We start from the raw sequence: 25178 nt of genomic DNA on the forward strand, positions 1-25178 counted from the left end.
TTTCAGAGTACCAGGGGGTCGAGCACACCTTCAGCAGCTATTCAGATCAGGGTTGGGTTACATTACAGGGAGGTGGGATTGTCTTCATGCTGGATGTTGATCTTCAAGCTTTCCAACACGACAGAAAAGTGCAACTGGGAGTGAAAAGGGTGAAAAAGAAACTGAAACAACAGAGGTGAAAGGTGAGGTTTGAACCGAGGTAAGAGACCTTATAAAAGAGAAGAAGGAGGAGGAAGTGGGGGAAGTACATGCTATTTTTTTATTAGTCTCATCACATAACAGGGGAATTGAGAGTGAAGCAATCATCTATACTGCTGGTGATATCACAGTTTTCATTGCATTGGCACCAACATCATAAATAAAGAAGACAGTCATTAATGGTAGATTGTGGAGGAGGTGTCTTAAAGTGGTGAATGACATCAAAAACAACGACACGCTGGGCTAACATTCAGTGTTCACTACAGGCAGTGAGACAAAGTGACGCCACAAAGTGAATTTAATGGAACAAAATGATGAAATATCATCTGTTTTAAAGCATTTGCTACCAATTCTGTTTACTTCTAAAGCAGCAGCCCAAAGCTAAACAGGTCTGTACTCACTTTTTTCAGTTTAGGCATTTTGATATATAATATACTTTTATGCAATTAATTTATTGACAATTTAACAACTAAAAAAAGTGATTCATCTTTTGTTTTGTTTAGTTTAAAGTCAGGGCCAACATAATTTGTAGCAAATGTTAAAACATTTGTATTTTGAATAGACAATGCAGTCGACATCAAGGCTTTGTTTTCCAGTGAGTTGAAGTTGCATCAACATACATTTCAGTGTTTTGCCTTTCAATGTTAAATAGGTTTGATTTCCTTTTCTGAAACTTTTCTACATGCCACAACTTTACACAAACAAAAAGTGCACCAGTATTACTGAGTTTATACGTTGTTACATGTAACCTGAACCATATGTATAGTGAGATTTATTACTCGATCCAAGGTGTGTATATATAATTATATAATTCAAGTTACAAATCCAGATTTATGGATGTTGTGTGTTTGAACTCAGCACCTCTAAGGTAAATTTCATATTCTACATAAAACATTCAACATATCCTCAGAGCCTTCGTCTTAAACTTTATACCGTTTCCATTGTGTGTCATTTGTACATATTTACGACAAGATTTGGACCGCTTCATTTTTTCTTGCCGGCCACCTCTTCGTGGATGAAGACACTTACGGTGAAGTCTCCGCTCTCTGTGCCGTACTTGTTCTTCACCAGGATGCTGTACTTTCCGGTGTCTGACGTGTTCACGCCCGTGATGGTGAAGCTGGCAAACTTTCCTGACTCGAACTTCAGGATGCAGTGCTCGTCGGAGGTGATCTCCTTGTTCTCCTTCAGCCAGGTGACCTCTGGCACAGGGTTGCCCGAAATGTTGCAGGTCAGATTGAGGGCCTGAAAGGAGAGAAACACACACACACACACAGCAATAATATTTGACATTTCATATTAATATCCCAACTTAGGGTGTTTGGGGGGCTCGAGAAAGTTCTATGCTTTGAGGTGAGAGTACAAACCATAACACCTCCATGAGATCCTGATTGTCCAGAATTGATACACAAGAAAAAAACTAATATGTGAAGATGTCTAATATGCTGTTTACATATTAAATAATTCAAAACATTTAATTTCTTAAATGTCTGCAGGAATAATGTCTGTTTCTCATGAGTATCATCATTGCAAAACTCTGATGATCGCGTCATCTGTTTTGGGATCATCAACCACCAGAATGTCATTTACCTTCCCCTCCTGTATGGTGACCACATCAGGCAGACCTCCTGCTACTCGGGCACGATCTAAGAGAAACAATAGGCAGTTTAAATAGTTTAATAATTTACCAAAACAAATGGATCTCAAACATCTTAGGGGGGGATTTCAGGGTTATAATAAAACGAACTGCAAGACTTATGTCAACCCTTCATGATACTTTTTCTAAGAAATTTAAAACTAAAAGACACTCTAAACTGTAAAAACGTACTTCTCTCAGCAGTAGCAGCAGCTCTGGGGAAGTAAAAAAAAAAAAGATGAACAAATCAGATCAAAATTCATCCACCTTTAAATCATAAATGGCAAAGAGAGATTTTCCACAGTGTGAAATGTGCTGAAAGCACAATTATTTTTTGTGAAGTCACAAACTCACTTGAGTCGCTGGAATTCTGCAAAAGCGTCATCAAACGCTGCAAAACAAAAACACGTCTTGAGAATTTGAGGAACAATAAATGTATCAAGGGCCAAACGGTCGTCTATGTAGACATTAGAACCTGGGTGATTGTATACGTCATTGGTTTTACCTTGACCAGAGAGTTCCACAGTCCTCCTCAGACCGCCCTTCCCGTCGTTGAACTCAATGGCGTATTTCCCCATGTCCTTCTCGGTAGGCTCTGTGATCTGAAGCCACAGCTGCTCTCCCACCACACCACTTTTTATACGGTCAGAGAAAGCGATGGCTGCATCCCTGTGCGAGAAAAAAGACATTATTATTAATGCAACATTAGAATTACATTTCAAGGTCAAAACACTCTTGTAATTTATCTTAATCCTGCTGTACATATAAATTATGATCGGATCTTCAGTTATAAGTGTCAGTAAAATGTATTGAGTTAATTTAAAACCTGTTGCGCTATTACATGAAAGCATTATTGGTTAGCTTTCTTATTCATTCACACATATATTTGCAGAAGACATTATGTCCATGAGTTCGGTAAAATTAACTCACTTGTAGTGCCACGTCACTTGGAGTAAATCATTATAGAAGCTGACGAAAGTGTAGAGTCGAATGCCCTCATCCGTGCTTGTGATCTTTAGTGGAGTGGAGGAATTGGCTGCAAAGATAAAAACAAAAACAAAGTTAAAATGCCATTTCATTTTTGTTTACTGTGAATCAGGTTCATTATTATCTGTGAGCATCTGTTCTTACCGATAAAACTGAAAACTTCGTTCATCAAGTCTTTGAAACCTTTAAAAGAACACATTTTTATAATTTTAGATGATTTAAAGTGTTCTGTTTCAAAACCCTTTTAGTGCGTGATGCTGTGAAGTTACCTTGATCTGTCAGGTTCAATTTGGAAGTGTCTTTTCCTCTGTCATCCTTCAGAACAACTTCATACACGCCTGAATCTTTCTTTGTAATCTGACAGAAAGTATATACAACTTTGTAAAAACAAAAATAGTTTGTATCCATGTGAAAATGTGAACTTTTGCTTTCCGCTTCAGCTGCTGAAGAAAACACGAATATGACATGAACCAAAAAGAAATGCAACAAAAACAGAAACCCTTAATAAATATACATGTTACTCACTAAAACTAAATGCAAAAAAATGATGCCTCGAGTCCTCGAATTTCATGATGGGTCTATACATAAAAAGACACTCACAGTCATATGTGCTAATGAATTCAGTGATACATTCCAGAAATATGCAAGTATATGTGTGTGTGTGTGTGTGTCTATATATATATATATATATATATTTATATATATATATATATATATATATATATATAAATTCTCACACCACTAGTCACACATTCTCACCTGAGCAATTTCCAGTTTCAGCACTCCCTCCGTGAAGCTCAAGCTCTGATCTGATTTGATTTCATGTCCGTCTTTGTACCATATAGCAGAAGTGTCCTTCTTTATGTTGCCGACCTGAAAAACAACATAGCAGGAGGACGGTTTCAGGACGGTTTCAGCGCCAAGATGCACAAAGATGTGTCCAGAAGGCTCCGGGGTTCAGGCTCACCTTGCACTTGAGGATAACGCAGCACTCTGGTGTCACTTCGTAACTCAAGTACTCAATGAAGTGGGGACCTGGCACAAATACAGTGGTCGCAGTGAGAAGAGAGAAAAACTTACAATGCAGTCAAACAACACTAAACTCTAGAAAAGTTGAACCATCTGTGTTATTCTTGGGGGCAAAAAGCCAATGTTTCCAGCTTGTCATGGCTGATTTTCTCATTATGTGCTGTTGCTTTTTAAATAGAGAACAAATGAATCTTTGATATAATGTTTAACAATAAATACACGTCATACCTTGTTTTCTGACCCATTCTTTACTCTGAAACTCTGATTCCTTCTGCAGCTGCTTGAACACTGGAGATTAAAACAGCAAAACACATATTTAGCAGTTGATACGTGTTGGTATTCATTAAATTCTTACAAAACTAAATGTACTTTGTGCTGCCGAGTTGCAACATAACTTCTTTACTGTTATTACTGCCCTCTCGTGCTGAAACAGAGCTTGTTCGGTTTGTCAGGCTGATAACATAAGCACGACTTTCATTTTTGGTAGCCACCTAGGAATCCCGGCCTGAATCAACACCCACGCTCTAAACCATCTTTCAGTCCATGAAAACGTACTCTAACAATCATGTTTTTAGTTATGAGGTCCTTCATAATTACAGTTTCTCTTCAAAGCTGTAAACAACGCTGTAATTTCTGCAGAGGTAGAAGCACCAGAGCAGTTCAGGTGAAAAGCAGTCTTTTAAATAAGAAATAACTTATTATTATTAATAATATTTTCAATTTAAAAAATAGAACTCAGTTTATATTAATGACTAATTTAACAGACAAAACAGCTTCTTGTGTCAAAACAGAACGTGTGACAGTTGCAGATGATACACAAAGACTTACTAGACCTTTTCATTTCAAAGCATCAAACAAGAGAAATCAGTGTTATTACCTACGAATCCCAACAGACATCATCCATCAAATGTTACGTGAGTCCCTGTCGTCCAAAAACTCCCTCTTGAAATTTGTGATTTTTGTTTTTCAATTTTATTGTGACATTGGTTTCTGAATGTAATTAGTTTAAGATGTACTTTACATTTCTATATAATTATTTTACTTAACATAATTTAGCTTTTATTTTACCTTCATTTTACCAGGTGAGTTAGTTTAGAGTTAGTTCTCATTTTTAATAATGATTTGATTAAGACGCAACATACAAAAAGATAGACAACAAATCATACCATCCCCAATGAGCACCAAGCTGGACTGGTTAGTAGCTTTTCCATCCTGCAGCTGGAAGCTGTATGTTCCCTCATCTGCCGGGGTCAGAGAGTCCATGATCATCTCAATCACACCAGTGTTCTTGTCGAAATTCATCTTATATTTCTGCAAAACATGGACGGTCATTAGTACAGAGTCGGATTCATTTGAAAGTTACCTTGAAACCCCTGCCGGAGCACAAAAATGAAACCAAACAGTAATGTCTGGATCCGGATTGTCACTGACCTCCCCTTGAGAGACGGCATTATCGTTGAAGATGTAATCAATTTTGCCATTAGCTGACATATTCTCGGCCTGCAGCCAAAAGCGAACTCTGCCCTTCTCAAGCATCTCCACGGCCAAGTCTGACTTCAGGGGAATAACTACAGTAGAAAAAAAGTGGATGTGGAAAGAATGAGAGCCAGCTCAGGAAAACTCCATCCAGTCATTTAAAAAAAAAAAAAAACAGGGAAAAAAAAAAAGACTTTTGAGTCACTCACTGGGGAATTTGTGGTCATGGCTGATTTCCAGCAGCTTCTTCAACTCTGACAAAGATTAGATCCAGAAATAGACATGAATGAGCAACAACTAAATTTCATTAGGAAGCTTGATAATTGTACATAAACACATGTTTTTTTCGTTGCTCGCTGGACTTGAAGAAGCCGACCTTCATCAGAGAGATTGAAGCTGGACGAAGCACCATCAGAGTGGGTGACGATGCAAGAGTAAATGCCAATGTCCTCTTCGCCAGGAGTGTTGAAAATAATCTTAGACCTGCCGGGGGGGGGAAAAAATGTGATCAGGAAGCATTTCCACTGATACGGACTCAGTGTAAAATGTTTCTGTTGCCTCACTTGTTTCCTTTGGTCTCTTGAGTCACGCGGGCGCTGTCGGAGAAATCCTCGTAGTTCTTGGACCACACAAACTTGGAGTCAGGGCTCATTTCGCCACATTCAAAATTCAGAGAGATGACACCGTCGTCATCGACGTCCACAACAATCTCCTTGGTGCCTGAAAACATGAGAAAGTGAACCATGGAATACGGTGTCGCTGCTGTAATAAGCAGGACGGTGTCCATCCTCAGTCGGTCCCACCTGGTTTGGTCAGAGCAGGGACGGGCTCCGTGACGGCTGACATTTTTCCAACACCGGCTTGATTCTGAGCGCGCACTCGGAACACATACGACTCGCCTTCGTTAAGATTCTTCACCTGTAAGACGAAGTCAAATAACCACATAAAACACCAGCTGCTTCCTCCTCATATGTACTCAGATCTTTGAAAGAATGGAGTCTGGGCAACGACCTTGAAAAACGTCTTCTCCGTGGCGTCTTTGTTGACTCCTCTCCAGGCCTCCTCTGGCGCTTCAGCCTCCTTGATGTCAACGTAGAAACCGTTGACTGGATTGCGGCCCTGGTACACAGGGGGTTTCCATAGCAACACCAGGGAGTCGTTCCGCACCTCCCGGACCTGCAGATCATGCGGGGGTCCTGGGATGGGAGCAGACAGACAGAGACATGATGAAAACACATGCACCTATCCAACTGCTCCATCAATCTTCCACAGGTGCAACAAATGACGTGCAAAAAAAAAACAACAACCTGTCATTGCATGGGATCTTAGGATTAATTTGCTAGAGTTTCCCAAAACATGCTCCACAGTACTGAACGGTGTGTCCATAAATCTGGACTTTGAGTTTTACAAGCCCAACTGATGTAAATATTTTAACTTGAAGGGGAAACGACACTGCGTCACATGAACTAGCAGCAACCAGTTACGCCAATTGGCTGAGCAAAAGGTACAAACACAAAAACAGTTCATAGGACTCACGAGAATTAGATACCTTAATTATGCCAATGCAATATTCTGAATATTGGTTCACTTTCCACATTTCAAATTGTTTATATATTCAAATTTTCAATATCAGTCCTCAATCCATCATTTCAAACAGTGAAAAAGTGAAACACCTATATCTGATGTCTAACGTGCCCGTGTTTACACAATTGTAATTAGTTTGTCTCAGTATAGGATACATCCATTAATTTTTCCATTTGAGGATTAGAATTATAATGAAATTGATCCCACATTTATTTTTTACATACTTACCGTATTTAAATTTTGTCTTTATCGCATTTGTTTAGAGTCAAAGTATTTGTTTTGAGATGAAAAAAAAAGGTTAAAAATAGCAATTTTCCCTTTTGCGTGAAAATGTCCTAAATTGGGCTTTTCCATCGCAGCGGTTAAAACATGATCTAACCCACCTGGTACAGCAATCGTCCATTCCTCACACAGGAAGACATCACTGGGCAGCGACGGGATGCCGACGCCCGCCATGTTGGCTGCTCGGACCTGAAACTGATACTTTTTGTTCTCCTGCAGGTCACACACCTGGAGACAAAAAGGCATCGCCACAAGGCTTGATTCACAAAACTGTTCCTTGAACCCAGACTGAAAAGTGTTTCATGTGAACTCACCCTGTAGGCCCTTTCGCTGATAGCCCGGACATTGGCCTCATGCCACTTCTCCGGCACACCGTCGACCACCTCCCGGTAATCCACAAAGTAGCCGGTGACGTCAGCGCCTCCGATGAAGGTCGGCTGCTTCCAGGCCAAGACCATGGAGTCACGCACGCACTCGAGGATGGTGATGCCATAGGGTGGAGCGGGGGAGGCTGAGACACAGGACTCAAATCAACACCACACAGGCCCAGCAAGGGAAACTGATGTAATGGGAAACTGAAGCATCCAGATGAAGTGATGCTTTTCATTGCCAATTTTCTTCTCTGCAGCACATCTGCTGTGATTCATAAATCATCTCTTCATTTGTAAATTTTGGTAAACCACTGTTTTATTTCAGGAACATGTGAACGGTAAGTGTTGAAGCAACACACATTGCTGCAAAGCCAAAACTGCCATCACTCAACTGTTTATAAGTTTACTGTGTGTGAATAATATTACAACCATGTTCATCGACACATTTAATGTTTTTTTAGACTTCATTTTTAGATTTTTTGTCACATACTGTAGTTTCCTTTAAGAATTAGATTGATATCTTGACAAATACACCTCTTTATGTATATTAACTGTACATTAAAAGTGCCATGCTATTTCTTTACATAACGTGTAAGATACTTACAGTATATAATACACATTATATAAGGTAATAAAAGTTACATTAACTACGCTGAACAGAAGTGAGCAGAAGGTCACTACAAAAGCAGGATCATGTAACGTAGTGATAATAAATGTTGGCCTGCGGTGCACAAACAGTTCCTTGAACTTGATACCCTCCTCTATTGGTGTCAAGAAGGTGGATGTCCGAAAACGTCCAGGGCGAACTCCTAAAAAGGCCACAGGTCACAAGTGTCCTGCTCTTGTGTTGCTTGGATGACCCACTTCTCAAGTGCACAGTGTGATTAATTGGCTGCTACCACAACATTACTGTAGGTGTGTTCGTGTGTTAAAGTGCTCGGGGTATCTCCAGGAGGGGGGAGGGTGGCGGGTCCAGACGGGACGACTGTCACCAGGCCACCAAGTCAAGAAGTTGTAGGGAAGTGGGAAGCGTGACTTTGATGAGTTAAACTTAAGATATCCAGTGCGTACCAGTGACTTACCTTAAAATGATGACTACCAGAGGAACAATTCACTTTCTGTTTATTTTTATATAGTGTATTACAGTAATCACATTACTGCTTAATTTGTCTGTTAATCAAGTTGTAATGATGACAAATTTTCTACTCCAATTATTGAAAACCTCAATATTCTCCTTGTGGTTGTTGATTTTGAGCAAGAATCAGCAATTCTAAATGCCTTCTATGCATGCTCATGGTGCATTTAACATCCAGCCACATAATTCTGACAAGAGTTCTTGCAGGTTTGTCATGTCACCTCATGTTGATCACAAGTGTAAGAATGTGATAGAAAAGCAACAGTGCGCAGGCAGGTGATCTTTGTTTTTGCTGCAACATCTGCTTGATGCTTTTCATTCAGCAGCTTTGCTTGATAGAAACATCTTGCACATGCCTTTCCTAATAGGAATGCGATTTGTGCTCATACAAGGATACAGGAAAAGTAATGCACATATAATGCAGCATATCATCTTTTGAAAAAAAAAAAAAAAACAAGAAATCACTCGTATTCATTAGTGTGTATGAAATATAACACGTATTGTAGAATTGATCCAAAATAAACAATTCCTAAGTTACTGCAAAGTCAGGAGAGAATAACGGAATAGAGTATCGCTTTGTGATTTAATCTAAAGTTCATCTGTCTGTGAATTGTGCTCACCTTCTGACTCTCTCCTGGGCTTCACTCTCTCCCGATTGCCAGAAGCATCTACAGAGAACTTACGTGCTTGCGTGGCCTCGGGCTCTTTAGCCGCCTCCACAGCCTGATCCTTTACCTCAGCAGTGACTGAGTCTAATTGTGCATCTGTGATTTTGTCAGTAAGTGGATCAGAAACTGAGCCTGACACAGACTTTGGCGCCATGTCTTTGGCCAGGTCAGGGGCCCAGGTCACACTGCCTCGCTTGCCCCCCTTGTTTTTACTCTCCGCAGGGTCCGGCCCTGTGGAGGTTGAATTCGCAGCCCCGGCCCCCTTCCTGGCTTCAGTGTCAGCCTGAGCTTTATTGCGCTTTTGCTTAGTGTCAGGGGGGAGCTGGACAGTTTCATGCGTTCCCGTCCAGCGTGGCCTGTGCTCAGTTAGTTGGCCCACGTTACCCCCCGGCCCCGTCTTCGACAACACACCATGTGGGATGCCGCCCCCTACGGGTGTTAGCAGAGAAGAGCAGAAGAAGTTTTTTAAAACAGGCAAAAGATTTATTCACAGCTCATTTCTCTATCACACTACTCAAGGACAGACAGGCATAAAACATATCTGTGGCATCCATCTATCTGGTACCTTACAATGTCTTCATCTGACTGGGAGTGAAAATGAAGACAAGATGACCAACAAGAGACATCCATGTGAGAAGGATTCATTTAGGATTATGAGAGCATGCAGGCGTGTACAGCGGAACATCCACTGAGTGTGAGTGTGTGGCTGTGTGCCGACATTGCATGAAAAAACTCTGGACCTTAGTCAGAATGCCAACAGATTTAATCATCGCTACGATCTCCACTCAAAAGTTGAAGTAATAGTTGTGATCTCACTTGTATGAATTTAGGCTCCATGCCTTTGTTTTTTTTTGCCCCTTTTTGGGGTAATTTTGGATGTCAATGAGACATCAAGTTCTCTTTCACTTTCATGACAAATAAATTGGCATTCCTACAGAGTTTGTTTCATGGAAACAGAGCACGCTGCTCCGCTCAAGACATTGATGAGTGAATGAGTGACATCCGAAGGCTGAAAACAGTGTCAGTAAATGTAGCAGATTGATTTACAGGAACACATGCAGGAAGAGCAGAAAGACCATCTTTACTCTCTATGACAGTGGCATTGTTCTGTTCATTGTGATTATTATTATAGTTTCTGATTAATCTAAATAACATGAACTTGAGTGAAACAGACCACCACCCCCCTCGAAGACATTCACACTGTCCGACCATAAAAGAAGACCAGCTGCATGTTAAAGGACCCCACCCATCTAGGATATAACCCGTCATCTGTGCTGACATCTGGAAAGAGATCCAGGCTCTTAAAAACCTCTACAACTAGACTGAAAAAAAAAGCTCCACCAGCATTTCACCGAACCCACTTTGTTTTCTATTCTATTTCTTTTTTTTTTTCAATTTCGATCAGTCTTCCATCTTCTACACCACTTTATTCAACACACCTAACTCAATGTACCAAGTCCATCACAGGGCAACCACGACAACACAATGCATTCTATTCTGTTTCGTTTACACACTCCAACTGAAATACATTCACATAAACACACAAAAAATTTGCACTCTGACAAAAAAATGCAGCACATATTTCCAAACAAGGGGCGTCAGCATTGCTTTAGGATTGCTCTGCATTCTATATGAATGATGTAGAGTTTGTGGCTGCTGTCCAGCTGAGCTTACTGTTTCTTCACTCAAGGGTCAACAGTGACGAAAATATCAAATGGTTCCAACACCATCTGTTCTTTTGTCAGCATTCAGCTTTCAGTCAGTATTCAACCAAGTGTTGAAATCATACAGAAAAAGCATTAAAGGGATCATAGCTCCTGCAAGAACCAGCCATCCACTTTAACTTGTCATTATAAAATGAGGAAAGAAAAGTTGTTGTTCATTCCAAATGATGCAAAATGGCTTCGAATGCACAGATTCTGCTTTATCGGCAGCAGCAAAACTAAGATTTGCGATTGGCTTTGGCTTTCTGCCTGAAAGTTATAACATGTGTGCCCCTCCCCCCAGAATAAAAAAGATTTGATGTGTGATTCACAGTGACATTCACAATATGGAACAAACCAATGCCACTGCAGGATTAGCTGCTCACAGATGTTACAAACAGGCAAACTCTCAGTACCAGTGGAGTGGAAGCAGGCCATGTGTTTGGTACCTTTAGCACCATGTGGGGTTGCCGACACATCTTGTGCCCGGGATAGGTGAGGGGAAATGTGGGGTGGCTAGTGATGGTGGTGTGTGGGATTGCACTCCTTTGTAACAACCAATGAATTGGATCGCATTGACCCAAATTAGAGGAAGTCTACAAGTCCTGACCCCGACCCGCCTCAGGCTGTGCAGGAGAGGAGGAGGTGGCGGCGGGGTAGGAGGTGTAGCTGAACAGGAAGGTGGGGAAGCTCACTCACGATAGTGAAGAGGAACATGAAAGGGTGGCAAAGTGGAACAATGGTGGAGAAAATGTGGAACAGATGATGTATAAAGGTGAAGACATGTTCCAAGAAAATATGAGTATCCTACAATTCAATACATGTCATGAAAATAATCATTTACTGTTATTGAAAATACAATTTAAAAGAGTGCAAATTTAAATCAAGAATATATCTGTGTTTTCTATAAATTCCAGTAATATGCATTTCTATACTGATAACACTGATCTCAAAATAGACTCTGAAATGATGCTACAGTCACTGGGGACTTTTTGTGTTTTTTAAGCATTTCAGAAGAAATAACAAATCTCTTCCACTTAATCTTATTACAGTCACATGTGACATTTTTTTTCAATTCTTTCATCTTACTTACCTATAGCAGCCTTCACCTTCACAGGTTCTGATTCTGGGGAGCACTGGCTGATCCCAGCAGCGTTCACTGCCCTCACCCTGAATATATATGTCTCTCCAGTGATCAGTCCGTGGCAGATGAACCTGTAAAGAAACTAGATCAATCAGTGATGGTGAACTCGTACCTGAATTCCGTTCAAATAAAGAGCGGAGTCATTTTACCTGGTGACCTTCACAGGCTTGTTGTTGCATGGTTCCCACACGTCGCTGCCCACAACACTGCCCTCAATGTAGTATCCCACCAGGTCCGTAGCATCACGAGATGCTTCCCAGGACACCACAACTGATGTGTCTGTGTTTCTGGTGGGAATAACTTTTCCTGGGGCAGATGGGATATCTGTGGACAAGTACATTGTTAGGCACTGCTGTTGCACCAACTGTTGTGTTTTTCTTTTCTATTAGGACAGTTCTACATGACTCTAGATGCATGTTAGGGGTTATTATCACACCGCAGAACAAGACTAATCTGAATCTTCTATGGTAGTATTGTGAGAAATAAACTCCTTAAGCGTCTGTGTTTGTTTGTGTCTCCTGACCAAGCTTGTCGCCAACTGTGGTGGCTTCAGTGGGGTCAGACGGCTCGCCGACGCCGGCAGCGTTGCAGCAGCGGACACGGAAGCAGTACGATTTCCCCTCAGCGAGATCGAAGAGTGCAAAGCGGGGAGACTTCACTGGGATCTCCGTGTTCACCCTCTGCCAGCTGTCTGTGTCGGAGACACACTGAGAGACAAGAGAGGAAAGGTCAAGATGTGCATTCACAAAAACTCATTTGTGAAACACAGTGAGACACAGAAATTGACGGTTGGTGGCTTGACATTTTTGACAACAGTGAAAGATGTGACTTACCTTCTCCACGTAGTACATGACACCCTCAAGGCCTTTCTCTCCAGGAGGCTTCCAGCTCAGCACCACGTAGTTCTTGGTTGCTTCTGTCACCTGCAGTTCAAGAGGTCTGCCAGGAACGACGCCCTCTGATGGTACGAAGATGAAGCATTAGATCTCGACACAAGGTGAGCCATAGCAAAATAAGCATATATGACACTAATCTTACCAGTCGGTTTAAATCACAATATCAAAAATGGGATTTCTCACCTGCAGGCTCCTCCTCAGTGACTATGATTTGCCCGGTCCAGGGAGCGGAGGTACCTGCAGGGTATCGTAATGTTAACTTCAGCTACATTATTATGACATAAAGGTATTAGAATTTATTCTCATGTTTTTAATGTGTCTTGCTTCAGTGTTAATCTCTGATTAGCTGGCTCTTTTCAACTTAAATACACTTCTGTGACCAAAGTTTCACATTGTAAAGTCAATATGGAAGCTAAAAAACATCATGTTCACAAAATAATTAATTAACATAATATCTAAATAAGCTTTTGGTAATTCTCGAATAGTCTGACTCTTGCCTGGGAGTAGCCAACAACTTGTCCTTGGGTACATGTTCTGCAAATAGTGGTCAGTACAGACAACATGGTGTAAATGTAATCCTCCAGACGCTTGTATGAGTTTATAATGAATAACCCTTCACATCACTTAATATCCTTGAAGTAGCTCTGAGAAAGACTGATGACCACTGGCCTCTCTTTGGTCTCAATTTATTGCTGTTATTCTAACACACTGAAATAGATGCACGTGTAGAGCTGAGGTTATTAAAGACTTGGGAGGGTCTCCCCTGGGGATAGCAAAGACTTTCATATGATCCATGGAGGGTAAAATCTGGGGATCAAGAGGAGGCCATATAGAATGAAAAGACTAGTACATCCAACATTCAGCAGATTGCGTGACAGTTGTGATGTGAATAATGTGGTTCAAGCTGTGTTACGGTGGGCTCGTCCTCCCACAAGACGAGAACATCTGCTCTGCTCTGATTCACTAATGTGCTGAACTTTAACTGAACATTCAGGAGATCAGATTTTCTGACTGCACCTCTCATGCGGGCACGGTCAGCTGGGTCCATGGCAGCGACCGGCTCAGACACTCTGGACGGATGGCTCATGCCACTCTGGTTGACAGCTCGCACGCGGAAGACGTAAGACCGGCCCTCCACCAGACCAGTGACAGGAAAACGGGCGAATTTGACCGGAGTGTCATTGCACTGCACCCAGTGGGTGGTTCCAACCTCACACCTGTGTCCCAAAAATCAAAAAGCAGATTTATTTTGATCTGGAACAGATGGGTAATTTGTCCTGTGATAGAACATGCATTCTTCAGTTTTTTGTTGTTGTTGTTGTTGTTGTTTTTAATTGTACGAGACACTATTTTCCATGCCAGGTCCTCCCATTGCATGCCTTCATATCTTTTTCTGTGTCAACATAGCATATTTCAATAAATAGATCTTAAAGAATCTTCACAATACCTGGTTGTTTGGAAGCAGGTGTGTTTGGACAGAGGCATTCAAAACAAGCAGTGCAGGATTGAAAAATAATAGAATATATACTGATAATCCTTTAACATCTTGGGCAGATGTGTTTCTCAGACTAACAGGCAGCTGACCTATCCACAAAGTAGCCCAGAATGGAGTTGCCGCCATCAACAGCCGGCTGTTTCCAGGTGACAATGATGTAGTCCTTGTTGGCATCCAGACAGCGGACATCCAGAGGAGCTCCAGGAGCACCTTCAACTTCAGCGTCAGCATCTAACAGATACAGTACAAACACCATCAGGACTACCAGTATAAAGGAGGGTTTTTTTTCCTGCATTGTCAACCCTCTCACATAAGAATATGTGCTTCTTTGTGTTTGTGCCATAGTAAATGTGTGACTTGAGCAGGTGCAGGGTGTGTTGTTGATAACTAAACATACAATGGGACAGCAAGAGCCAGTGCTAAAGTGAGATGTGATATAAGAGATAATTTTCAAAGAAATGTAACATAGCATACAGATAACCTTGCATAGAATTCCATTTTTTCAACTTCATATCATAAGTTAGGATCATTTTCAGGGATGTGATTTATTCCATTTAAAACTAAATTATACCTTCATAAAACTGAAAAGAATGAACAGCAATACTGCATGTGATGGAGCAGAAAAAGTTGCCTTTCGTTTCTTGTTGAATCAGATTTTTCCAGTCCTGCACTCAGAGTCTCTCTCATTCCATGTCTGAGCTCTCTGAAAATAGCAACACTTCTGCCAGAGTCGGTTACCATTTAGTCATGGAGACCTTACCTGGCGTATCCCCTGCTGGCCGACCCTGAGCTGCAGCAGGACAACAACGAGGTCTATATTTTCCTTTCATACTCTGCATGGCTGGTGTGTCAGATAGTCTTCAAAGACATTAACAATAGGTGTCATTGAAGACTATTTCCACTGTATTCAAACAGATCAGCTGCCACTATTTCCCTTATTTCAGGCCATCAGTCACATTCAAGTCATGTCCAATCATTGACCTTGGCTTGATGAGACACTTGATCCAAAGAAAGCTGAGGGAACTGGGCTACATTTAGCACTTGTTCTCTCCAAATATCGGAAGACAGTACAGCATTGCAGAGAATTACAGCTCGTTAGTGTTAAAAGTGGAACGATAAAGGTTAGAAGAATTACCAGCAGGACTATAAATAAGCTGAGATCATGTGAGAATTAACACTTTGAAGGCAATATGTGAGCATTATGTGGATTATATACGCCATGAAGGCAATTAACATGTCACTTGTTGTTGGGAGATGTTTAGTAATAAAACCATAGATTTGAGAGAATGACATAAGCAGGTTTCAAAAGCTTACCTCTGACAAAGACATAGGCTGAGTAGGTTTCATATCCTGACTTGGTGGTGACGCGCAGTGTGTAGAGACCCTCATCCTCTTTGTTGAGGTGTGCGAGTGTGAGTGTGGCTCGGTCTCCACTCCAGTGCATTTGGTGCCATTTAGAGGGGGACAGCAAAACATCTGCAAAATAGACCAGTGAACGTTCGGAGATCACATTGTATTAAAGGACTTTGAACCTTTGACCTCACAGGACCCAGGTTTAATTCACTCGTCTGTACTAAAACATACCATCTCGGTACCACTGCACCTCTGGCTGGTAGCGGTGCAGCGCAGGGTAGATGATGACCGTACATCCCAAGCTCATGGTCTCGCCCTCTCTCCCAAATGAGACTCCAAACATATCGACAATGTGAGTCTTGAAGGTGATGCCGTACTCAGAAACCGGGCCATCTATACGTAAAGCACGAGGCAATAGATTCAGAAGCCTTGGCTGGTGATGTCATTTTTAATCACTGACATGTAAACAGTGTTTTCAGGAAGAAGAAAAAAATGAGACAAGTGGAAAGACACATCTACACAAATAACATGGATGAACAAATCGCTGCACTTTGAGAGACAGATCATCACATCAAGAATCAAAATTGTGAAAAAGTGAAACATAAACGGGTAACTTATAAATACTAGAAGGTGAAGAAATGAGCATGTGAAGATGAAGGACAGAGACACAAATACAGATCAAAAGACTGAGTTCGGCACTCACATGAAGAACAAGGAAAATACAAAAACTTGTGGACATGCAGTGAATCACTCGAAAATCTATTAAAGCCTAGTGATAACATTAAGCTGCTGATCTTGATGAGTAAGAACTAGACTATCATTTATTGTATTAATCAGTCGTGATTAAAAGAAATGTCTAGTGTTTGCAAGAAAATAGGAGCTTAGTGCTTAAAACAGTACATTTTAAAGATTAGGATCCGACTATTATAGCAACATGCTGTTTTGCTATTTCATGGGGAAGAACATTTCTACAGAGTAGCTGCATAAAATCACTATACTTTGCAAAAATACCATTGCTCCTTATAAAATAATTACCTAATCCGTCAACTTGTATTAACACGAGAAGACAATTACAAGGCTGCAGAGTGATTTTATCTTAAAACCTTGTCAGTTTTAAGAAACAAGCTGTGAACTAATTTTCGAAACCTTCACACAGACGACAGGTGTGGCCATGCAGGGACACGGAGAGCCAGCGGAAACATCAACCTCACCAAAAATGTGTCAAAACCCAGATCCTGTGACCCTGTTACCTGATATTTTGGCCCCTGCATTGTCGCCGCAGCATCAAAAAAACAAAGAAGCTGTTAGTGCAGTAGCACACCTACTGTTCCTCCACCCCACATCCCACCACCCCCCACCCCCCACTGAGGTCAATCCTATATGTAAAAGCAACCACAACAACCCAACATGAGTCACATTACTAATTGTTTTTAGATTAACTGATGATACAATTCCAGTTGCATTAGTTTAGCACTGAATGAAATGGCTACATGCAGTTTGAAAGTAGAGTTAAACTTTTTTATCAGTTAATTATTTTGTTAATGTTCTTATCAGAATAGAATAGAATAGAATACAATAGAATAGAATAGAATAGAATAGAATACTTTATTGTCAACGTTATAAATTTCAGCCAATGTCAATGAACATTTGTTAGCGGCTTATTATTACGGTTTAGTTTTGTGAAATCGATCTATTTATCCCATTCTGTTACATCTGCAGCAGGACAACTTGCTGTTTTATCTACCTCTTTTAAATCAGAAGCAAGTAGCCATTTTTCAGTTAAAACAGAGCAAAATACATGCCCAGCTCCAAGAGTCTCATTGACTCTTTTACCTAATTTCTTCTTTTATAAAATAAGGTAAAAGTGTCGATGAGACCAAAATTGCAACAACATACAGTATCAGAGCAATATTTAACGAAAAGAAAAAGAAAAAAAGCAGCACAAACTTAGATTTCTGTCTTTTGGCGATGAATAGAGAATAAATACTTGAATTGAGATGAAAAAAAAAGCTAAGATAAGGATAATAATGTTCAAATATGTGGAAAAGAAAAAAAAAGATTTTCTACTCATAATTTAGATTTGTTTAAATTGTCCTCATGTGCTACTAAAACACAGTTCAAACAACTGAAAATAATAGAGTTTTCATTATTCCACTCACCAGAAACAAACTGTAAATTACTTTCAAATAGATTACCCTTGACAACATTTCAATTAAAGTAGCAATGGCTTGAAACAGGTTTCTACTCCCTTTGTGGGTCAAAATACTCATAGACATTACAAAAATCAGAACAAACTACGAATTCATACTTACGTCTGGGTGATGGGAAGAACTCGTCAACTTCACCTTTGTACCCTGCAGAGAACACCAACAGTTGCTATTAATGGACAGAAAACATACATATACAGTGTTTAATGGCACTATAATACTGACTGAAACTACTGTGTTACATCCAACACTCAAGGGAAGAGTCATATATGTCTTATTCGCACATACGCATCCACTCTAAACATTTGCTGTGAAGAGGGTACTAACAGTTGTTATTTCTTGATTTTGGAAATGTATTGATCATGGGAGTTATGCGGAGTGAAGGGTGTTGGGACTTGCTGGAACCTACTCTTGACAACGACCGAAGCGAATGCAGACAGCTCTCCATTGGAGTTCATGGCGGAGACACGATACTGCGCTGTGTCATCAAAATCACACCTGAAAGAAGAGAGCATCAGCTGATCAACGTCCGTGATGTGCACATTCTGTTGCTTGAGTACGGCACCCTCCCCCACTTCTACCTCGGCCTCTCTCAGCCATGTAAATAACACCAACTATGTGAGCCGGCACTGTAAAGCGTTCCAACACTCATGACCAGGAATACTTGGGCAATAAATAGACACCGCTGGTGATGTCATTTGCACCAGGTGTTGTGGGTCTCTGTACTTGAGAGTGTCTGTGTGACAGACCATGAACTTGACTTTGCCTAACGTGCTTGAGTGCTCCAGACAAAATCTGTTATTGACTGTGTTGTGATTGGCTGTTGTTGCATGTTCAGATATGAATCCAGACTCTGCTGTCGGTACATGAATCGTAGGGTGGAAATCAAGGAAAAGCTGGATTTGGGGCAATACATTTTAAATACTATGAACATTAAAATGGACCAACAAGCCCCATGTGAAAGTGTTGAAAATATGGATTAAAAAAATTAAAAAATAAGCTTATCCCCGTGCAGCCGCAACCTCTTTCGTCGGTATACTTTGCTATTGTCTTCTTACATCTGTTGTGTATAAACCGCACCAGCAGATACACAAGAGAATTGTCTTTTTTGTGTTGTAGTTATTAATTACTGTTTTTGATTATTTTCCATTCAAAGGAATAATGGTGGAAAAAGTACTCAGAAAGGCACATAGTCTTCTCAAGAACAAATTCCTGGCAACTACTGTACTGTATACTCAAACACACAGACGATGTAACTTTTATGTATATTGTTACATCCCACTACTGTTGAGTGTCTTATATCAATGGATTACTTGATACTTATTTGGATAAAACTAGCAGTTGAAAGATGTGTTTATTTATGCTGTATCAACTTGCAATCCCAGGTATTATCAATTTAATTGATATACTTCTAAGAAGGGTACATGATTGCTAAAATGAATGGTTTCTAAATCATTGTCCTGATAACAGTCAACACAGCTACATTATTATCCCACTTCTCCACTGGGATGAGAAACTGTCATCAATATTACTTCGGTTCTTTTCTGCAGATTTTCATCATTGTTGTTGTAATTCTATTCCAGGATTATTCCAGGGAAAATAAAGGCTCTATTAGTGTGTTTATCTCAATTTATAGACCAAAAGATCTATAGTTCTGAATTCGTATACAAGCAGTATAAAAAAGGCTTCACTGGATCTACAAAACACATGATGGTGATGAAATGTTATTGATTTTGATCTTTGACACATGATATTTCAGTAGCACTGTGGATAGAGGAGCTACACCTACCTGTTAATCTCCAGTGAGTGCACGCTGTATCTGCTCTCAAGCTTATACTTGCCAGGGCTGACAAGAGAGTCGATTGCCACATTGTTTTTGTACCTGGTAGTGGGAGGCAGAGAACATAAAGGAAAATCTTCCTAAAAGACAAACACTCTGTGGAATAAGCAGGACACAGAGGGACAGAAAGGACCGAGTGGAGACAATGTTGGTGTTTGTGATTCGTGATCAGCACCTACCAGACGACCCGGGGGTCGGGCCAGCCGCTGACGGTGCAGTGCAGCCGCACACATTGCTTCTCCCACACAGTGTGGGAGCGAGGTTTAATCACAAACTCCGGAGGGTGCATCAGGCTGTCTTGGTTCATGCGCTTGAAGTGCTCCTCGTGTTCATGGATCTAAAAACGGCAGATTAAAAAAAAAATCACAGAGGAAAGTTTTCCTTTTCCTTCCGGAGCCAGATAAAAATATTTAATCAAGATACATTCTTGCAACAAAATCCCAAGCTGTCTTTGTTTGTTGTGCACATGCAAGATGCACTTTAAAGTTGAGTGTGACAGGAGACACGTGTTGAGACTGCGAGGGTGTGTTGTACATTATATTCTATAAATATCCGAGGGAGTCGAGGCCTCGTAATACACAACATTTCAGTTCATAATATGACAACACCACAGGGACACTGCTTCCCTGTGTCTCAAGAAACAGGATCGCCTCCGGAATTTGTCACTCAGCCACTGGCAATCTGGCAGAGTGGCGACAGATAAATGCAGTGACGGAGTAACTGGCTTTTAGGATGCTCATTGAATGGCTGGGTAGTGCTCCACATAATCACCCGGCGACATAAATAGCTCTCTTGTGTTGGGGTAGTAATACCACCCACTTAGCCACACACAACTGGAATTTCAAAGCACTACTACAATTAATTAAGATCAGTTACATTACTGTAAAAAATTATATCACTGAGATGTCTGCTTTGCATTTAAAGCAACTGATATTTTCACATAGAATATACAGAAGCTATACCATTACATTAACTACACACATTTGTGGAAGGTGGAATATTATTTCATTGGTTCTATGAGGAACTTTGGCCAAATGTCAGCTGGAATCCCTAAGTTGGCTAAAGCATTTATATGGTTATTATTCATTACTATCAAAAAATATTGTAAGAGTTACAAGGCCTCTTTTATAGAAGGAAAATCTATGACTATCCTATGTCATGCTAGAAAGTATTTGTGTTTGAGATACAAGTATAACGTAATATAGCTTTTTCTTTTAATACAAAATGTATCAATAGTCAACAGGTAAAATTACTTTATTGACAAATTGGATTCATAATAAGTCTTCTCAGTACACACTATTTCAGCAGATAAATAGATTCAGTTGTAATACAATTGATTTTGGAGGTTACATCTTTATTTCTCCTCAGGAGGAGTGTATCCATACCCTCAAACTAACTCCATTAATTTCCACTTTGAAAAATGTGCACATGAATGAATGTAAATCCAGTTAATTATATCATCACTGACTGAAATCCGATTATCTCCAGCCGTGTCTGCTGTGTACTTAATCAACAGTGAAATTGAGGGCAATAGACTCCTGCGATCAATACAGTTGTTTTGCTCACACAATGTCAACTAAAATGAGATAATGATATTAGATCATGTGCACTACAATGCCAGATGTTTATATACGAAATCCATAAGGCAATTTGATGTACACTGACACCAGTCTTTTAAATAAGCAATCTTAAGTTTGTTGTCAAGGGAACACTACTAATGCACAGACACTAAGACCCAACTCTGTGGCCTTAAACACTTGTCCTTGTGTGTGATCGCATGTGATCTCTGAACAGTGAGAAACCCTCCACTGACCCTTTTGCTCATAGAGATGCGATTGGCCGACTCCCGCATGGCCTCCCTCCTGGAGATCAGCTCTGACCTCTCCATCTCCAGCCCACTGGTGAACAAATCCCTGTGGGCCATGTATGCGGCAGAGTCCCTCACTCTCACGTCCTCTGTGTCTGAAAGTGTCGCTCCAAAATCTTGACTACGAATCAGAGCAGAGCCCAGGGTGGACGTGATGAGGAGGGCATTGCAGGAACACTGACAAAACTTTCAAGACGTTACTGGTCATACTCTGTCAGCTACACATTGTGAATAATTCATTACCTGCTCCTGAAGATAGGCACTACATAGCCGATGATTTGGTTCTCTTTGTCCACAGCCAAGTAAGTTGGCTTGGCTCTCTTAGGTATGGGGCTGAGTCTGCTCTCGTCCAGCCCAGAATGTGAGGACACGTTAAGTCTGAGACATACAGGATACCATCAGCCCGGCACACAGCTTTACAGTACAACTAAAACCATGACATAAATATGTGGGGATCAAACCAAGGCCAAGAGATGATGAGTTTCATATTAAGAGGTAAATGATAGAAATGGTTTAGTTGTGATCACGACGTCTTTATCCCTCAACACTTCTCAGATTTTAATAACAACAACTGCCAGTAAACACAAAAAACAACATGGTGACTAATGACAATGGCAACAATTTGGACATTAAAGACACAGCAACAGCTTTTCTGAGAATTCAAATGACAGCGATAGACTGTCTATCACACAAGCAGCCAAATACCTGAATCTAAGAGTATAACTGATAGAGCCCAAACAACATTTAACATTGTCAAACCCTGATGCATGCCATAAAATCAAACATAAATCAAAAGATCTTTCCCTACTTTCATTTCCTGTTTTTGTTTTTTTGTACCTTAGCCTATGCACTTTGATTTTTCCATGAGGCCCCGTGCTGTATCTGGCAACTCTGGAGATTTAGCAGTGGGCATTCACGGTATGAGATAACTAGAACTCGATAAGCAGGCGGGGGCAAGAAGGGTAACGGGGCAGCTGTCCTCATTTTTCCTGTATCTATCTGGGTCAGTGTCCCTTTGGCTCTGGCCACAAATATTCACTTGACTCTCCAGGATCGTGAAAGGGGAAAAAAAAACTAAATTAAGAAACCTTATAATCTAATAGCCTGTAAAGTCATGGCTATCCAACCTAATGTGAACGATGTGTGACCACATGAATCAGGACTGTCTTTACAGCAATAATGTAACTCCTGAGTGTTAAATCATCACTACAAACCTAATCCGCCCTCTCCTCACTTCAGGGCAGAATTGGGTGCTGGTGACTTGCCCAGCTATGAGTGTAAAGGCAAAGATCAGATGGTGTTAGAAAAAACCTAAGCCCTCTGACCTGTTCGCACAATCTAAGGCAGTGCTCCTATCTTTTACAGGCCCTGTAAAATATCAGTTCACTGTGCAGAACGTGCTTTCCTATTCCTCTAGAAAGTTCAATTCGATATGCTCCATTAAACTGAAGTGATGACAAACCACTGACACTCTGACCTTGTATTTTATGTAATGTATAACAACTGTTCACTTGTCTATTCAAAACAAAGGGAAGCCAGTGCGATAATAATGTATGATCATCTACTTAAATTCAAGCTGGAGTCTTCAAGAGGACAGGACTGATCCAGCACGTCTTACTTTCACTCCAGCATGGTATGCACAGGTCAAGATGCTATTTCAGTCAGTGCTCTGTACCATAACTCGGTTGTTATGCAACCGTGCATTTCCGCATAATTTATTGAACGGTTATTTTTTGAACCAAGTATAGATGAACCGAATCCAATGACAAATGTCACTTTTCACGATTGTTTTAGTTGGTATGACTGTTACAGGTGCAGAAAAGCATGCACAAAATATCATGCAGCATTCAAGGTCTGTGTAAAGCGTGATAATCCTTTGTTGTGTGAGAGGGACGATCAAAGAAAAGAGATAGATGGTTACTTGGTGTCAAGGAAAAATGATCCCAAAGCTGAGACAGGAGAAGTGATCCAACAGGGGTGATGAAAGGGAACTTGATCAGCCCGGTACGGGTAGATGGTGGTGTTAGGGAGGAAGCAGGGCTTTCCTGGGACAATGAAATGGACTGAGGAAGGTATGAGCCTCCATCCTCCTCCCCTTCCTCCTCCTTACCCCCTGCTCCTGGTGGTGGTGAAAGAGCCACTGCCAGCAGTGTATCTGTTGCTGGATTGGTAGTGGCTCAGTTTGGACACCGTCTCCCTGCTACGGTAGTCACGGTCATAGTGGCGATGGTGCTTCTGGTAGAACGGTATAGATCCAGACATTCTGCAGGCCTCTCCTTGTATATGCTTTGATTTTTCTTCTTTTTTCTGTCTTGTTGGTTAGTGTGCAAGATTTCGCTGTTATTATAATATACTGCAGATTCATAACTTCATTCTACTTTTTTTTGTTGTTGTTAAAATAGATGCATAATCTTGTTTCCCAAAGGAAATCAAACTGTATTAAATGTTCTAAATAGTTCCATGATGGAAAAGAAAAACCTAAAGGAGCAGCATCCAAATCATCATGAAATCTGTAAAGTCAAATCTGCAACATCAGTTATCAAGACATGAAATTACTTTCAGGCAATCAAGCACTTTCCCATCATGCTTACACAGACAAATGCAACAATTAAAACCTGGGATGTCACATCCTCCATTTGCAGGGGCCACTTACCCCCAACAAATCCCCTAAAACTCCAAACTTTAAAGGAAAAGATGGTCCAATTCCACACTCCAAGCTTGATATCCCAGCAAACCTACAGGCAGGCAGGTGTGTACAGGGCTGCGGTCCACACAACAAAAATAATGTTGGCCCCTGCCAGAGTGTCCCAGCAGCAGTCACAACCTTTTATGGTGAGGGGGGGAGATAAATATAGCTGAGAGAAGAAGTGGGGTGGCGAGTAAACTCCCATGGTGCAACACATTCATGGGTGAAGGTTTCTGCCACTGAACACTGCTGAGTGGTATGCAGGTAAACACAGGATCGTTTCTCACCACTTGTATTGACATTTAGCATTGTTGCCAAATGTTTTAATGTCGTTTTTGGGGGGGGTTGTTTCTTACAATTGTTTTATTTGAAACACCTGTATGGATTGCATTGAATGTTTTCAATGAGTTTTTAATTATTTCCATGTTTTTGTTCATTGATATTTGCTTGTTTATTCCACTGAATAAAGGTGTAAGACACACACCTGTCCAGCTTTTAAAAAAGGAAATGCATTAACGTCAGATTTTATTTTATTTCTGCTGTATTAAAATGAGTTGATTTTATTTCTTTTTTCAAATCTAATTTTAACTTCAAAAGTGATCTGCTTCTGGTTAACCTCAA

At 40.7% G+C, this 25178-nt stretch overlaps 1 protein-coding gene across 4 annotated transcripts; it reads right to left on the reverse strand.

The window, feature by feature from the left end:
• Positions 1-236: 236 nt before the first annotated feature.
• Positions 237-24666, reverse strand: myom1b (myomesin 1b). Of its 4 annotated transcripts, none has more exons than XM_080515418.1 (37): positions 24525-24664; positions 23982-24182; positions 22115-22249; positions 21818-21992; positions 20184-20341; positions 19954-20046; positions 18574-18662; positions 18270-18311; positions 16189-16350; positions 15919-16080; positions 14694-14835; positions 14127-14326; positions 13293-13346; positions 13047-13171; positions 12737-12920; positions 12363-12537; positions 12163-12284; positions 7507-7703; positions 7294-7420; positions 6338-6522; positions 6130-6244; positions 5890-6046; positions 5703-5809; positions 5536-5580; positions 5282-5418; positions 5017-5161; positions 4079-4138; positions 3789-3856; positions 3581-3694; positions 3091-3178; positions 2966-3004; positions 2765-2870; positions 2340-2503; positions 2189-2225; positions 2027-2049; positions 1789-1844; positions 237-1443 (listed from the first exon to the last, which is right to left on the reverse strand). In XM_080515418.1, exons 2-37 carry the CDS (start codon positions 24131-24133, stop codon positions 1183-1185), a joined length of 4401 nt encoding a protein of 1466 aa, XP_080371544.1. In that variant the 5' UTR covers positions 24134-24182; positions 24525-24664; the 3' UTR covers positions 237-1182. The 4 variants fall into 4 exon arrangements, with proteins under 4 accessions (XP_080371544.1, XP_080371546.1, XP_080371545.1 ...); XM_080515420.1 differs by having other exon boundaries at positions 23982-24178; positions 24525-24658; XM_080515419.1 differs by lacking the exon at positions 23982-24182 and having other exon boundaries at positions 24525-24666.
• Between the last annotated feature and the right edge of the window lie 512 nt (positions 24667-25178).

This window comes from Blennius ocellaris, assembly GCF_963422515.1.
Source record: "Blennius ocellaris genome assembly, chromosome: 19".
Lineage (NCBI taxonomy): Eukaryota > Metazoa > Chordata > Actinopteri > Blenniiformes > Blenniidae > Blennius > Blennius ocellaris.

Excerpts from the sequence above, each read along its gene's own strand:
- myom1b (XM_080515418.1), bottom strand. The coding sequence starts at position 24,133 with ATGTCTGGATCTATACCGTTCTACCAGAAGCACCATCGCCACTATGAC. Across the intron at positions 20,047-20,183 it reads CCCGACCCCCGGGTCGTCTG|GTACAAAAACAATGTGGCAA; the intron begins GTAGGTGCTGAT and ends TCCCACTACCAG. Across the intron at positions 6,047-6,129 it reads CCCTGCTCTGACCAAACCAG|GCACCAAGGAGATTGTTGTG; the intron begins GTGGGACCGACT and ends TCATGTTTTCAG.